The sequence below is a fragment of the Vavraia culicis genome (genome assembly GCF_000192795.1).
Source record: "Vavraia culicis subsp. floridensis unplaced genomic scaffold supercont1.2, whole genome shotgun sequence".
Taxonomy (NCBI): Eukaryota; Fungi; Microsporidia; family Pleistophoridae; genus Vavraia; species Vavraia culicis.
In genome coordinates this window covers 139,516-156,210 of record NW_007360605.1, presented here as the reverse complement: position 1 = coordinate 156,210, position 16,695 = coordinate 139,516, and the positions used below count along the sequence as shown (strand labels likewise).

At 38.2% G+C, this 16,695-nt stretch overlaps 7 protein-coding genes across 7 annotated transcripts; 3 read left to right on the top strand and 4 right to left on the bottom strand.

The window, feature by feature from the left end:
* Positions 1 to 1,195: 1,195 nt before the first annotated feature.
* VCUG_00190 (uncharacterized protein) lies at positions 1,196 to 1,792 on the bottom strand (the record flags this gene model as incomplete). The annotated part of the gene is made up of 1 exon (XM_008075020.1): positions 1,196 to 1,792. One exon carries the CDS (start codon positions 1,790 to 1,792, stop codon positions 1,241 to 1,243), a length of 552 nt encoding a protein of 183 aa, XP_008073211.1. The 3' UTR covers positions 1,196 to 1,240.
* Positions 1,793 to 2,377: 585 nt separating this feature from the next.
* VCUG_00189 (uncharacterized protein) lies at positions 2,378 to 2,953 on the top strand (the record flags this gene model as incomplete). Its single annotated transcript, XM_008075019.1, has 1 exon — positions 2,378 to 2,953. One exon carries the CDS (start codon positions 2,378 to 2,380, stop codon positions 2,921 to 2,923), a length of 546 nt encoding a protein of 181 aa, XP_008073210.1. The 3' UTR covers positions 2,924 to 2,953.
* Positions 2,954 to 4,198: 1,245 nt separating this feature from the next.
* VCUG_00188 (uncharacterized protein) lies at positions 4,199 to 6,229 on the bottom strand (the record flags this gene model as incomplete). Its single annotated transcript, XM_008075018.1, has 1 exon — positions 4,199 to 6,229. One exon carries the CDS (start codon positions 6,227 to 6,229, stop codon positions 4,199 to 4,201), a length of 2,031 nt encoding a protein of 676 aa, XP_008073209.1.
* Positions 6,230 to 8,656: 2,427 nt separating this feature from the next.
* Positions 8,657 to 9,865, top strand: VCUG_00187 (uncharacterized protein; the record flags this gene model as incomplete). Its single annotated transcript, XM_008075017.1, has 1 exon — positions 8,657 to 9,865. One exon carries the CDS (start codon positions 8,657 to 8,659, stop codon positions 9,863 to 9,865), a length of 1,209 nt encoding a protein of 402 aa, XP_008073208.1.
* Positions 9,866 to 10,360: 495 nt separating this feature from the next.
* On the bottom strand, positions 10,361 to 11,257 carry VCUG_00186 (uncharacterized protein; the record flags this gene model as incomplete). Its single annotated transcript, XM_008075016.1, has 1 exon — positions 10,361 to 11,257. The coding sequence occupies one exon, from the start codon at positions 11,255 to 11,257 to the stop codon at positions 10,592 to 10,594; it is 666 nt and encodes a 221-aa protein (XP_008073207.1). The 3' UTR covers positions 10,361 to 10,591.
* Positions 11,258 to 12,284: 1,027 nt separating this feature from the next.
* Positions 12,285 to 14,498, top strand: VCUG_00185 (uncharacterized protein; the record flags this gene model as incomplete). The annotated part of the gene is made up of 1 exon (XM_008075015.1): positions 12,285 to 14,498. One exon carries the CDS (start codon positions 12,285 to 12,287, stop codon positions 14,412 to 14,414), a length of 2,130 nt encoding a protein of 709 aa, XP_008073206.1. The 3' UTR covers positions 14,415 to 14,498.
* A 111-nt stretch (positions 14,499 to 14,609) lies between these two features.
* On the bottom strand, positions 14,610 to 16,637 carry VCUG_00184 (uncharacterized protein; the record flags this gene model as incomplete). The annotated part of the gene is made up of 1 exon (XM_008075014.1): positions 14,610 to 16,637. The coding sequence occupies one exon, from the start codon at positions 16,635 to 16,637 to the stop codon at positions 14,718 to 14,720; it is 1,920 nt and encodes a 639-aa protein (XP_008073205.1). The 3' UTR covers positions 14,610 to 14,717.
* Between the last annotated feature and the right edge of the window lie 58 nt (positions 16,638 to 16,695).

Sequence of the window (16,695 nt, the reverse complement as noted above, 5' to 3'; positions counted from 1 at the left end):
GTCCGAAATGCTTATTGGTCAGAGCTGGCAAAAAGCAGTGCACAGTCAAAAAGGAGAGCAATGGATATTTTTGTCCTTGATAACCGAGTATTGAGCTGTAAATGCCATTTGGTTTGATGGCTAAACAAGTTTTTTACACGCCAATCACGTAGCATTATTGCCATAGATCAGCGTCTATCTTTTGTACGAGTATCAAATCTTTTTAACCAGTCTGATTTGTGGAACCGGAATGCACTAAAACGGCGTTTTATTGGCTGATGTTGTTGATTTTGCTATTTTTTCGTATCAACATTGGACAAAGCACCCATTTCAGGTAACAAATTTTGTGCACAAACCGCACTTCTTTAAGTTTACTGTTCTCATTACCGGATCCGATTGATGAGTAGACAATAATTAATCACAGACTAATTGGCCATTTGTAATCTATGTCCACACTTTGATCATAGTACGAATGTACATATCTATGAGCCATACATTTTACTCTTATACCGGTTTATGAGATGTCTTTATCGTAGATAATTGAATAAAACAGTGATTGAACAACTATTGGGATAGTGTGACTCTGATGAGGTCTCAAAAAACGTTCGTTTCTATTTCACAGCACATTGACAAATGCTCCCATACCTTGGTATGTTCTGAGTATGGAAATACCGTTCATATCGTAAAATTTAAAGGGAATTGAACAGTGAACACACAAGGAAAAGTCAGGAACAAAAACTATTGCTATAGCCACCTCATCTTTTATATTAACGCAACAAATAAAAATTGTTAGCAAAACAAATGCATCAGGTACATGGCCTTGAAAGGAATTGCAGGGTGGAATTAATCAACTAAATGTCATAATTATTAATTAAATATTTGAATGCCTAAATATGCGTAGTAAGCAAAAAACTGATCGTGTACATCTACTTATGAAATATTCATTCAGCGTGTTATTTAATTCATACAGGATATAAATGAGTAACATTTGATGAAGAAAATTATTTATTTCACGGGACTTTTCGTGCATTCATTTATGAGTGCTACCAGAGGAAGGCGGTTTATTTAAGTTTGTGCGGTGTATCCTTTACTAATAGGAACATTAAAATGTGTGTGGTGTGCCCTGGGTAGAAAGCATGGCAAATAAAATTGATTTGCAAAATAGCAGAAATGTATGACCAAGATTAATAAATTCCTTTTAAAACGTAAATATGGAGGAATACATGAAGGTTCTTTATTTATTAGATGTATAGCGGCCAATCTACCTTGCTGTTTGGCTGCTCAATTTATTTTTCGAAGTGGTAATTCTTTTGTACACGAACACAGCAGCAGAGATAACAGCTACAGGTATGAAAATAATCAACAATCCCATTCCAATGATCGACCATATGCACCACTTTTTATCTTTTTCCTCGTATTCGTCCTCCTCATCTTCTTCTACATCTGCTATTTCATTTGTCGGGACCGCAGCTTTCGAGCTGTAAAAAATATGGTCATTAGCGAAGTAGTATCTTTCCGTGTAGAAGCTATTACCATCAATATCGACCACTTCAAACCCATAGTAATAGTTAGTCGGTTTATTTGATGGCAAACTAACCTCGAATATTTCTTGAGGGTCGTCCAGGTCTCTTTGCACATCATCTACCGGCTCATATCGTTCTATTGCCTCTGTCATTCTTTTAACAACGTTGTACACTAAGTACACCTGGCGTATCTCTATCCGCTTGTTGATATACAGGACAGCTTCATCTGCATCGATATTTTTTATCTCTACTGAACATTGTAAAGCTTGTAGTAGAAGAAGGAGCAGCATACCAACATGAAAATGAATCTTTAAATAAATTCGAGACTTCCAATCTGTTTTTTGATCATATCAACTGGCAGTGACGTAAACAATACCCGTTAATTAAAATTACGAGCCGTATCCACGTAAAAACGTATGAAAAGACGAATTAATAGAAAAATGCAATGTGGGAGTGACAGATTCTCAAAATTCGAAATTATGAAAATTGTAAATTGATTGGAATGACATGACAGCATTAAACCATACTAAGTAATATAATAAAACAATAATGTTCAAATAACACGAACATGTAGTTTTGTATTCAAAAACACTTCATTATGGGTGTTTGTAGCATGAAAGGTCAATTTCTGAGAGTCTACTTGTTGATCAATAAATTTCTGCTTTGTTTCTTTCGTCCATGAACCGATTTACGCACCTAGAAAATGGAAAATCATACAAAAGCAACGACCACAACAATATTTACAACGATGAAAACGGTTAAATAAGCAAGACAGCGCATTTTGCAGTGAGTTAAAATGCTGTTTGTTGCTTCACAGCTGATAAACTAAAACTGATCTTTTCGAAATGATTGATAGCAATTATATTTTCAGATAAATGAATCATAAGCAAGATTTAAAAGTAAAAATTCACACACAAACAATGTTTTTTATTCATTTTTTGCCGCTCATACTGTGTGAAGGCGACGAAGTGCCAAAAGACAATCCAATACAGAATATTGCATTCGACAAGAACAGGAAATCAGACAGCTACGAGGCCATATTATTCTTTACTCGGGACGTTAATCCCTCTCAAATAAGTATAATGGGGTCAGAGACACCGGATGATGACGAGTCGTACACCATTATAAAGGTTATGGACATAGACTCAGACTTTGAAGAGACTCGAAATAGACTGCATGTTCCTTTGGACGATGATATTCTCATGCAAAAGGGAAAGACGTATTCGATACAGATAAGAGAAGGCAACGAAATCTTCCACAGTGAAGCGTTTCAATTCGATAAAAGTTCTGGTAAATTCAAGCTAAGCAGAGAAATGAAATCGACGGGAGGTACAAAAGCTGGATGGATTGTTGCACTGGCTTTGGGTGCAACAGCCCTGTTCTTGGTGTTAATTCTGATCTTCGTCAGATTGTGCAGATAGAACGGTGATAAATAAAGCAATCATACAAAATGTTCCATAAACAGCAGCGTTTCTGTTTACTATACACGTGTGTTTCGACGGGCTATCGTAAATGAGAGGACTTGTTTGAACGCACTGCAAAATACTCAATTTTTAATTTTGCAAATTACTGTTTACTTATTCGTAAATTTGTTTGTACCACCCACACCGTAGAAGGGAACCGGGTGAGAATAATACGATGGCGATATCGATGGTATTTCAAGTATTACATTTGTCCGATTTTGGACTCGTATTTTCGCAATTTTGGCTATCTCTGAAGACAGATAATCACCAAGCTTTGAGGCTGAACGCCATAATAAGCAAAAATTGCTTTTTATGATCCACTAAGTAAATTTCCTTTTTATTTAAAGCTCTCCTCACAAACACTACACTCTGCCAGAACACATCTCAGCATCTATCCCCACCATAATTTACCATTAAGCTGTTTGTTTTTTACTTTCTTGTGTTTATTCGTTTAAAGACATGAAAACATCATTGCGACTCTGTGGAATTAAATAAACACATTTAACGCTTTGCTTCTCTTCTCTTGTCATAGGAAAGCAAAATCTTGTGCATCGCATCCTACCGGTCAGCATTTTTCAAATCCAAAGTTCGCATCATCCTCATGAGACATTGGACGTAAACCTATAGATTGGCTAACATGCGTGGAATAAGCCACCATCATGATAAAGGAAGCAGAATGCTTTACACATTTTCGTATATTATGAACGAGTTTCCAACAGGAATTGCAAGATTATCATAACGTTTTTATGTACAGTTGCAGAATAGTGCAACGAATATGATAAACATACGAATCATGGTTAGAAATAGCATAGCGGTTATATGAGTGTCTTAACAAGTGATACATTCTCAAATTAAATATGTATCTTCCTAGAAGTATTATGGCAAAATTAACCGGTATAAATGCCTTTTCAAGGAAAAGACAGCCTTGTATTTCCTGATAGGGTTATCATAAAAATTGTAATTTTTGCGGTTTATCCTTTTAAATAATCATAGATAAGAATTACTATGCTTATCGTTAGTTGACGGGATAGTTTATTTCATAAAAATAAATTGATGAGAATTTCACTGCCATATTGATCAGGCTTGGATGGCATGGTTAGGGAATATAACTGCAGTGGCGAAATGATTTTAATTTAATGCTTAGATAACGTTTTCTAGCATGTAATACACATTAAACTAATTATATACCGCTGATACGCTCCAATCCGTGCGATGTGTGTAAATAATCGTGCTTTAACTAGAAAATTCCCAAATGAGAGCGTCTTTTTCATTAACGTCATCCCTCCATCGACATTTTACTTCCAGATGGAATGTTTGATCAGAAAAATATTTTTTAAATTTGCTGATCTCTTCAGTGCAGAAATGACCGAGAGGCAATTCAATGACAAACGATCTTAATTGTTTGTACGTGGAAAAGAGTCTTTGAACGAGTCCTTTAAGTCCGCATCCTATGATCTCGGGCGGGCAAACCATCAGCTGAAGAAACTCCAAGCTCTGATTCATATGTGTGTTCAACGGACTTGTATCGTACTCCATTGCTATTTTTTCAATGTTGTAAAACACTTTCGACGAGTTTGCTTTCACGAATCGGTATAGGATAGAGATATCTGTGAACTCTGTTAGCCTTAGTATTTTCACGCTTGGAAAGTTCACCAACTCATAAAGTCCAAATAATCTTCGTATTCCATTTTCTAAAATGAGCTGTCGTATGCCGGAGTGACCTGAATAATCATCAATGAGTGATTTTACACTTTTTTGTGACAGAGCTAGTTCATTCAATTTGTTATAACATGAAAGCAATTTCAGTGTTTTTCTTGATAGTTTGGAATCGATAGAAATCGTTTGAAGTGATTCCTTGGAACAACTTTGTGCTGCAAACTCCTCAAAAAAATGCACGAGGTTACATTGTTGTGAAAAAAAGAAAAGTTGAAGCGATTCAAGTTTGCTGATCCTTCTTATTAAACCAATATCCATGGAAAAGCACGTAATTTTTAGCGATGACAGATTCGGCATAAGTTCTTTATCGAATATCTCGATAAAGCCACAATTCATAGGCACGTCCGGCGCATATATCTCGAGTTTCCGGAGGGACATCATATCAAATCTCAATTCGTATTTCGTAAAGGTTGTTTTGGTCGCAGGTAGAAAAGTTAAAACGAGATGTGTAATGCACCACATATGAACGCTTTCTAGAAATTCAATAGCCTGTCTTGTATCGTCAATCATCACAGATAGGTATTCAAGTTGCATATTATCATCAAAAATTGCTAATTTGGCGTTAGAATTGTCTCCCGGTGCCACTTTTAGTTTCTTTAAATTTGGAAGAGAGGACTGATTGATGAAGTTTATAAGAAGAGAATCATTCAATGACGGTAAACGCAGCTCCAATAGATTTCTACAATCAACCAGTGACTTACCCTCAGACGAAGGTGACCAGTTCTCAACGAGGATAAGATATGATTTGTCAACGAATTCCACATTTTCAAAGCTGATGGACTTGTATGATTCGGCAAACCTGTCAAAAAGTGCCTTTGATAAATTTGCTGGTGGTGCGTATATTATCCTACATCCAACCAAGCGCAATTTGTTCAAATTTAGTTTGCTCAGTTCATAAATTGTGCTGAAATGGATTTCAAAGCCAACTATTTCCACCTCTTCGAACGTTTTTGCTTTGATAACTCTATCCATTAAAGGAACTCCCGTTGCGAACGGGCTGCAACTTCCCAATGAACATTTCTGTATGCGAATTTTGGATACAGAACTAGGTAAACTGGTTATTTCATTTATATCATAGTTAAGAGTTAGTCTAGTGGGGTCGTGCACAACGATTGCTAACCAGTTGAGTTTTAGAAAACAAGCAATTGTGTTAATATTATCAAATCTATTCATTTCCACAGGGATGAGTGCATATCTATCTTGATGAGAGATATCATCGTTAGTATCCGATAGGTACAGCTCAAAATTTTTGTGTTGAAATACTATGGCTGTTTTCTTCGTGTAGTGCTCCCTGAACGCCTGCAATCGAAGAAAATAATTTCCTTTATCATCTTCTACGGATGGACTGTTAATAAATTCTGATAAAGCGTTGACCATTTCAGCATCTGCCATGTTTTCTGTTGGTGTAAAAGGATTCATTTGTATAAGCACGTACCTATCGTCACATGTGCCTTCATTTCCGTTTGTAGTATTGTCATTCGAGTACGTATCGATTTGTATACCGAAAGCAATTCCGATGATCAACAAAACGGTGTGCGAAAACTGCATGGGGTCCAACACTTTATCTGCTTATCTGTAATATTCTCAATAAGTAAAATGAACATTTTTACTTTTTAGGGAATAGGAGTATAAAATTTCTAATTGATTAAAGATCAAATGCGTTCTACGATCATAAACTTAGAATCAAACAATGCATTATGTTGGAATTTATGGTATGCACTATTACACGCTTATTCAACACTTTTACTGGAACTGTTCCTTCAGGGCAAAAACAGAACTATTAGGAGGATCAAAAATTTGGAGAATGCTGCTACAATAATGCGAATGTATAGGTACCAGATGTAACGGTGGGAATACGATGATATTAAGTTACACCACTCTTTATAAATATTTCTATTATAAAGCAAATATAGATTTTACCTCTTGTTCTGAGTTTCGATAAAAATAATATTATTGGAATCTTAAATGTAATGAACATATAGAAATCAAATGTTTTCGTTATATGATATACAGGATAATGGCATGAGACATGCTACGGTATGAATAAAAGCCACATTCATAAAATGTAACGGAAAAATTAACTTTTTGTATCTTGTTACCAAAAATATCATCGTTTGAGCGTATATTCCCAGACTTGTTCACAAAACATTTCATAGATATGTTACATTTAATTACCCACATAAATTTAACTATACATTGTATTTTTTAAACATGTACTCATTAAAAACGAAAAGAGACGGTCCACAACAAACATATTCTCTTATTCTAAAATCATCTCAATTATAGCTAATTAAGACAAAAATTTTGAGAAATAAAAGCATTCCAATAAATTTATTTTAGCAAGCCATAAGCAGCATATTCAACAAATGCATGTTGTAGGTTCGCAACCAAATTGCTAGTTCTTAACAGCTACCATAAAAACGGAGAGGTAGAAATCGTCATGCAGCAAAAAGGCAACTTGAAAGATAATTAGTTAGTTCTCTAAAATAAATTATTTAACCCTTCAAAGAAATAAAATTTTTTCGTTTCATACTTTTGCTCAAATGAATAGTTTAAGATGTTTATTAAGCCTTTTTTCTGATACGCTCTCAATTATTCGCTTCAAACAGTATTTTAAGGGCATAATTACCGATGCGAAGTGATTTATTAATCTAAGATGCTTAAAAACAAATGAAAAAAATAAAACATGGCATATTAAAGCAAGCAAACCGTTCCATAGGTATTCAAACTTTGTTACTTTCCTATTCTCATGTATTATTCGAATTATTTGTTCCTTTGTGTTGCGTTGTTATCGTTTTGAAATATTTCTGTACCTAAATAGCACAAGCCTAAGAACAGCAATAGAACCACATTTATCGTTCATAGCATCAAGTAATTGCTTCTATTCTTGGTCGCTCTCTTACCAAAATGCAGGTAATGCATATAAACATTTAACAAACCGTTCATTTATTACCATTCAGTCATTCACTCAATTAAGGGCATCAATCGTTATTTCGCCCCTTTTGGTAGGAACTATCATTTTACGATTATTTCGTTCTTATGCGAATGACATGATATGGAATTGTTGTTGATCAAGATATACACCAAATATAAGTGCTTAGGAGGTAATTAAATCACTGATATGCCAAATATAAGTGCTTAGGAGGTAATTAAATCACTGATATGCCAAATATCTCAGCACTGCATTGGTAATATGTCATCATTTGGTAAGCAAATAGCAAAAGAAATATTATGCTTGGCCACCATACATGACTAACCACTCCATTTGCATCACGCTATGCGTGTTTTTGCATTTGTATCTTTTTAAATTTACACACATTCGTTTTATAGGTAGATAACGATTGCTTGATAGAAGACCTTCATTCTTTGTGACAGTCATTAGGTGTACATTTTTAATGGTGATAGCGTACAGTTGGTGTAATGATACCGATATGATGCAGAAGTGATGCTACTTCAAACTTGTTCATCCATCAAGTACCATCAGGTTCCAAATACACTCCTAGTTCCAGTATTTATAATTTTTTATTTCTAAACATTTTTGCGCTCCAATTTCTGATTGCTAGATCAACTTGAACATTGTTATTTAAATTTTATCTATCTGTGGATTATTATCCTTACAGCTCAAAGCCTGTTCTTCCCGGGCATGATGCTGTGTTATTATAACGAAGTTTCAAATTTGGATGAGCAAACGCTGTAAAGATCAAAATGCACCTACAGTTCTGATAAGTGCTTCATGATGGAATTAACATTTTAATGTCTTTCAAAAAGTATAATATGAGATAGTTGATCTGAAAATGACAGCAATACTTCATATAGACAATAATTAAGCATTTATTACTATTAATTAACAATGTTATACATTTAAGGAAGCACTAAAGGATAACAGACCTATGATCGGTACCAATTGATTGAATACGTCAAATATAAATTTACATTTGAGGAAAAAAGTATAAAAGTGAGAGTATAAAATTTTTTATGAACATTTATGGTGTAACCTCGAGATGGATACTGTGTTTTAAGAATGAAGCACAGGACAGCATACGTGATATTTTGGTTTGTGAGAATGCGGACGATATGCATTTCAGCAGCATTGTCAAGGATGTGTCTGTGTCAGAAAAAGCATTTTTATGCGGGTTCAGAATTGAAGGGATCGACACGCTGAGTGATTCACCACAGAATTTGAAGGGAAGTACGGCTGAATGCAAGACTTCGACCGTTCAGGAATGCCAAGAAATCGCTGATCAAAATAGCGAACAGAATACGGACAAATTGAAAGCATACATGAGGCTTGATGTCCCGATCACGAAAACACTGTATACGAAGATAACAGGATTATCTTTACACAGTGAGGTTCGGTTCTCTGACACAGAAATTTTTGATATTGTGAAGAATGTCCTACCGTTTCTAAATAGTAAGTCATTGGTTTTGCGCCAGATATGCCAGCAGCTGATGGATGATAGCAATCTAAGTGATCGTATTAAGACGCTCTACCTGAACACGCTTTCTGCCACACACGAGGATGGAATTGACCCAATGATTAGTTTTGATCTAAACTACTGTGATTTAGTCACGGAAATACGTGATGTGGTGTATTTTATCGTGACAGATGAATCAAATAATGTAGCTCTTGTTTCGGAAACTGAGAAATATGATACACGATTGCCCGTGTATACCACCTTACAAAACATAGGTGTTCTGTTTGCACCTCGCTTAGTGAAAATGAGTAGCAATTTTTTGGTCGAAAACCATGAGTACTTGCACGCTTTTTGTTACGACATTCTACCAAGGAATGTTAGATTGGCGGTGGAAATCGACTTTTCTGATGCATTCCAAGGCAACACAAATTTTGAAAATCCTGGTGGTTGGATCAGTGACATGCCCTCAGAAGAGGTTGTTGATGCTTTGAAATGCACATTTCTTGAATCACGCTTTGTGAGTAAACTCATCCTACAGTTCAAAGAGGTAAACTGTGCTTTCGATATGAGTTTTCTCGGTGATAAGAACGTACATCTGCACTTTTACCAGTGTATTATAGGATTCGGCGTTGTTTTACCAAATAATGTGACAGGAATGAGCATCCTTGATTCGTCGATCAATACGTCATTCACCATACCTGGTACCTTAGATGTACTTGTGCTTGAGAGAATCAAAATTGGAAAGAAGTGCACATTAACAATCGGATGAGTGCTAAATCGGCTGGTGTTGGTCAGCTTACTAGTAAAATAAAAGTTTCTTAAGCAAGCTATCTTTTCCCTTTTATTTACCGTTCAGACTTTCTCTACGAAGAATATTTCAGTGTAGGATCAAAGCTTTTTAACATGCGATGAGGTGCAGATGGTTCAATGGATAGATTGAAATAGACCATCACAGTGTACTGGCGGAAATCTTTCCATCAAACACGTGGTACACGGATTTATTCTGTGAATACCGGAGTAAAAGATCAACCAAAAATGATCATTGTGAACCCCTTGAACCGCTGTCTTCCCACATCACACAAAGACATCATCCCTGAACAACGGTAGTAACGAATTTACACGATAGTGAAAAAATAATACGTCTTATAGCAGCAGAAGAGCCAATCCGGCAGCTTTCCACTCATAATTAGGCACAGCAAAGCTGAGATTAAGGATATATGTACTGAAAAAACAGATTGTATTGTTATTTTTGCCGTAATGTCGTGAAATATTTAACTTGATTAAAATTTATTTTCGTATCAACAGTAATTTTAAACAGCTCTGGTTTAGAGGCGCTGATGTACCGTACAATATTTTTGATTCTTCTCATCTATCAACGTAAAAACTACCACGGTTCAGTAACAATGCCTGAGTCACCGCTCCTCGTTACGACTCTGTGACATAAATAACAAAAAAGCACCAATCCACCGTTATCAACGGCTCCTATTTTCATATTTCAATTTTCGTCGTTAAGCACGCCACTCTTGATATTATCCGCAATAGCTTTGCACACAAATTCTTTCGCGTCATTTTTCTCATAAAAATACTCTGATTCATAATTTTTGCTACCATACAACGTATAGCACCTGTACAACCCGTCTTCCTTCAAAAAATGATACTCCGGAAAAGGCAAAGAGTAGCAGATACACAAAGTATGCACCTGCTTGGCATAAAAATCTGGGCATTGACTTATCATTGGACCATCCGTTTGCACGGTACTCTCAACCGGCTTGCTGTTTCGTTTCTTAATGGCATTTTCCATTTTCTTAACAACCTCTGCACTTTCATCACCACCAATATTCGATCTATCAGTCCGCATCTTCTCGGTGTTTTCGCCCGTTTTGTCAATATTCGTCTTTTTCCCCGCACCGATACTGTTCGATGCATTTTCCTCCTGGTGTTGGCTTAAGTCCTCAATGTACTTGCTCAATATTTTTTCTCCTAGCTCGAAGATGGCAGTTTCGCACTTATCATAGTTTTCGTACTTGTCGTCTATTTCCACCTCCAGGTCCAGGAATGTTAGTTTACAGTTTATAGGCTCGGTCGATTGGTGCAAATGATATGAAAGATGTGGAAAGTAGAAATTGAAAAGCTTTTCGAACCTGTTCTTTGCAATTGACATGGGCAGGGAAATTTTGGTGGTTTTGCGGAAAAGAGCAGCGCTACACGCTTTTGCTATTTTAAACGAACATGGTAACACAGGAAAAAGTTACTATCTTAGGCGGTATGTGCTTAAAAAGTGAGTTGGTCCAGACGATGTGGTACCAGGTGATAAATAAAATACCTTTGGAAAAAAGCGGGAAATGATGGATAAAACAATTTTTGTTGCAAAACGAAAGTACGCTCATCACGTGGTACTAATACGAACGTGGTGGCACAGTACAATTCTTTACATCCCATAACTAACGAAGTGTTGCTGCAGATCATTTCATAAACCGTACCTTTGCAGGTAATTTGAATAAAAATGGTCGTTAAAAATAGAACATCATACTGCACAAATCACATGTAAATCATCTCCAATATTTACTTATCATGTTAATCCATCCCGCAGGTAAGATCTCGCTCTTCCTTCCTCAAACAAAGGATCTTAAAGTGCTGTTGAAGAAACCACCAGCTAAATTGCGGACCTCTTCTTTGCTTTTACACACATGAAGAAACACAAATCTTCGCATCTTCCATTTCCATTTCGGTATTGTGAGTGCTTTTGATTGCCATTCCTCAACTATTGAGGTAATGGAACAGTTTTATATCTTTCTCCGTAAATTCGTCATAAATTGTGATGATTCCAGCAACCAAATACAAAACTTATCCCGAACCGCTTCTTTAACAAGAACTACAGCACGTACTGCAGGTACAACGGTCGTTTATAGACGAAATATGCCTGCTGCTCATACTTTCTCATCAATTGACCGTGCTACTTCTTCAAGGCGCATCTATATTCCATATATACCACTGAGGAAAACTTTCATTTTATCCAAAGATATTTCGGTAATACGTAATTTAGCGTGGCACCATGAAGAAAAGCACAAGCCCGTTCATTTAAACATATCAAAGACCACATGATTTGGTAGTTCCTAACACATGCACGGTTATCACCCTAGAATATATTTCATCTACAAAATTTAATCGATCAAATTTGAACACCCCAAATGCTGCTGCTCGTAAAGAATATCCCTCGTTACGCATCATATCGGCTATTGTTTGATTCTATAACGAATGATTTGGGAATTGGTAGAAAATACTTGAAATTGGCGTTCAAACCGGGAAAAGCAGTTGGTTACTTGAGAATACGCAATAAAGAGGAATTGAGCGAAGAGATACGGGGCAAGGATGGGCAGGCTTATGATGCTGGCAACGAGCACGATCATCTTCTTGCGGAAGGAGTGCAAGATGTTTGTAAAGTTGGAGATGAATCGGAATCAAGAGAGGACTGGGCACACAAAGATGCGAACAATGCGCTAGAGGATGACAATTCGAACGGTGTCATTTTGACAAACAAGGATAATATTCAGGATATGGAAAGAAGTAGCGTGCTGGTAGGTAATACGGAGAACGATTCCAGCAACAATAAACAAATAAATGACGTGCAAAGTGTTGTGGTTGAGCGTATTGGTGGTTGTGGAAATGGACAAAATGATGAGTTAGACGTGAAAATATTTGCGTTCCTGTGTAAAAAGGAGATCAAAATTGGAAAGAACGTCATAACGCTGAAACAAATAGAAGAACGGCAGAGAAAAACAAGGCCATCAATCATCATAGAAGACATCAGAGACATCGTCACTCCTCTTTGGAGACATACCAAGGAGATCCAGCGGTCTATGAAACTGAGTAACTTGAACAGCTTTTTGGAGAAGAACGCACTTCCGCCTGCCAAAGAATTGGTCTCGCCCGTGAACACGCAGCGTAACAATTTTGAGTTCGTTTTTGGGTTCAACGCTGAGGGAAGACCGCGTGTTGGTTTTAGGGGGCAGTCCTTCCGGGACAACAAAAATTTGTGCTACGAGTGCACGAACGTAGAGTTCATCGGTGAATTGAGGCAACAAATTGACTTGGTCAATGAAATGGTGGATAAACACGGATGGATGGTGTATGATAGGGAAAAAGGGACGGGATATCTCAGAATGATGAAGGTCAGGGTGGTAAATGGCAACGAACATTTGGTGCTGGTGGATATTGATGGGTCTAACGAGAGAAGAGAAGAACAGGTGTGCAGTGAACGGCGAGAAAATGCGGAAAGCAGTGCCAATCAGCTGGACGTTAGCACTGAGCGTTTCTTCACGCTTTTTAAACCGTGCCCTGATGAGCACGTGCTAAAACTCTACGAGTTTCTTACAGGTCTGCCGTTCGCTAACGTGTCATTTGCATTCAACCGCACCAAATTCGAAGGCATTTCACCCGGCCCATCATTTCTCGTGAAGGGAGCATCGCATCTCTTCCAGCACATTCATAACCTGAAATTCAAAATTTCATTTTTCTCGTTCTTCCAAACTAACATTGAAATGTTGCAGGCCATGATCAAACGGATAAAAATGGAGAAGAAGAATAACCCGTACCTGATAGATCTGTGCTGTGGTTCCTTGGTACTTGGAATGATGCTGTGTAGTGATTTTGAAGAGGTGATAGGCATTGAAAACAATCCTGAGTGCGTGAAGGATTTTGGCGTAAATAGGAATTTTAACGGGGTGGAGAATTGCAGGATTATGGGGGTGGATGTTAATACGGTGAGTATTTCGGAAATAGCCCGTAGGATTTTGGAAGGGAAGGATGAAAATGAGGTGGGTGGTGCCTGTGATACGGGCGTAAACGGTAAAGAAGTAGAAAAAAGTAACGGGAAGGATGAAAATGAGATGGGTGGTGCAGTAAACGGACAGGATCTGGCAGATGCGATCGATATTCCCAGCAATGGCAAGAAAATTGCGAATAAGAGTGCGGTAAGAATGATCGATGGTAGTGCGGGCACAACTAATTCAGTTGCAGTGCACACCACAAGCATAGATGAAACGGTAAGCACCGAGAAAAACATCACCGTGGTGCTAGACCCGCCCCGTGCAGGCGTGAACAAGCGCTTGATCAAAAAGCTACGAGAATGCACTGCCGTAGATGAGTTGTTCTACATTTCATGCGATTACAACCAAAGCATAGGCAATATCAAAGATTTGACAAGAAAAGAATCAAAGGCGTACAAATCAGGGTTTACCGTGGTAGGAACATATGCTTTTGATATGTTTCCCGGTAATAACAAGGTTGAGGTGCTTTACCACCTGGTAAGACTAGAATAAATGGTTTTACATGTGGGCAGTGTTCAACGTGGCGTACCGTAAGTAATCCTGATTGAAGTAAATTCATAATTTCCATTATTTGACCAAACTTGGTATTAGGGATGTTCATTAATCACGATTTGTTGCCATCCTGCGATAAATTTTGTAGAAGGTCTTACAACCAGAAGGCAACATTTAAAGCATTTTTGTGGGAAGAAAACTGTTCAAAGACTCCATAATTTATTTTAACTGTAGATTATGCTTAACCATTTATGCAAACCGTATTGCTGTTCTAGAACATTTTCCCACTAAATAATAAAGCAATCACGGCATCCTAATAACAACTCGTCCTCTGTCTCGTAATGCCAATTTATCCTTTCGTACCAAGTAAGTAACAGCCTGTCCAACAACGTCCTTCTCGCCAAAATGCTCGGCAAGCGCTGCAATGCTATGCGCGTTTCCAATGCTTAGCATTTTCAGGATACGGTCCGCCATGGTTCGCACCTTCGACATCACATCAGAACGGAGCATTCCATCAAGATAATGCCCATCATTGACCGCATTCATTGTGGACACGCGGAAAAGGTGGATAGCCTCATCTACATGCTCTGGTAACACCCTTGTACTCAGGGACATTCTTGCGAACGCCTCGCTTATTCTTATTACGGCCTCCAACTGACGAACCGTGATCGGAATAGAACATTCTTTTTTGCTGTGGGAATGCACGGCCTGTCGCGCCTTGATGTAGAAGTTTTTGATCCTCAGCTTTGCCTGCGCGTCCAGCTCAGGTGATATCGATTTAGCATACGTTATGTATCGTTTTATAAATTCTGTGTCGTACTGCGTGCCATCAATACTCACATTTGTATTCACGTCAAGAATATGCTTGGCCAGTGCAATGTCCCGATCCATTCGCTTCTCATCTTTAAGTATGAATATGCAATCAAAGCGAGAGAGGATCGTGCTCCCGAACTCGATATTCTCTGCTGGTGCTTTCAGATCATCGTATCGACCAAATTTCGGATTTGCTGCTGCGAGTACAGCTGCTCGTGTATTAAGAACCGTTGTGATCCCTGCTTTAGCTATCGACACGGTCTGCTGTTCCATTGCCTCGTGAATCGCCACCCGATCAAACTCATCCATTTTGTCAAACTCGTCGATGCAGCACACACCCATGTCACTCAGAACCAGCGCACCACCCTCGAGCGTGTACTCACCTGTCGAGCTACGCACCACGGTCGCCGTAAGACCAGCCGCACTGCTTCCTTTTCCAGACGTATAAACCGAAATGGGCGCAATCTGAGATGTGAACTTGAGCATTTGACTCTTGGCAACACCGGGATCGCCAAGCAAAAGAACATTTATGTCTCCTCGCAGAGCTACACCGTTTTTAACACGCCTGGTACCACCAAACAGTAGACATGCGATCGCTTTCTTAACATCATCGTGTCCCGCTATGTTCGGTGCAATGATCTTCTGCAGGTTATCAAAGAAATGGAACGATTTGAACCTGTGAATTTCCTCTTCTGTAAAGCTCTTCTGTTTTGCCACGTCCTTTTCAATTCCTATAATTCGTATGAACGGAATGGAACCTGTTCTAGAACTCTTGACCAGCAGTATCCCTGTGAAAACGATGTTGCTGCCAGGCACCAGCTCACAGCTACACAACGCATTGTTTACAACAGCCGTACAATGCCTCGGTATTTCGTTGCTTGGCACATCATCAAAGTCTTCCTGCACCTTCAGTGATTGTGTGTCCACCACCCTGCTTTTCTCCGGCACTATGATAAATGGCTCAAACATGCAACCATTCGGACAGCTTCGCGGTATCACGTCCACCACTTCCTTAACAACCAAACAGCTCTTACATGTTAAATACAGCGTTAAAGGCTTTGCATGCACATTGCTCACACTTGTTACGATACCACGCACCCGTACAATCCTGTTAGCCTTGCTTGCGTCCAAACTGCGTATTAAATCGAAGGATTTTTCGCTTACAAACTCGTAGCCATCAACAAGATCAACAAATTCTCTTGGTCTTGCCAGAAATTTGTTGTACAAAGCCTGGTCAAACACTGCCAGATGAGCTAGCTGTACAGTTTTTCTGTTCCTGTATATGTACTGGTTATTTATTGAGAAACTCGACAAGAACACTTGAAACTGCTTTTTGACCTCCTCTTTGTCCATGGGCACATCGCTTGAGAGAAGGTCCGCTGATGTCACGGTATTGTCTTGGTATGACATTTTTTGCAGGGCAAAAATTTTAAAATAGGAAAACGAGCCATCATACATCAGAGACTGA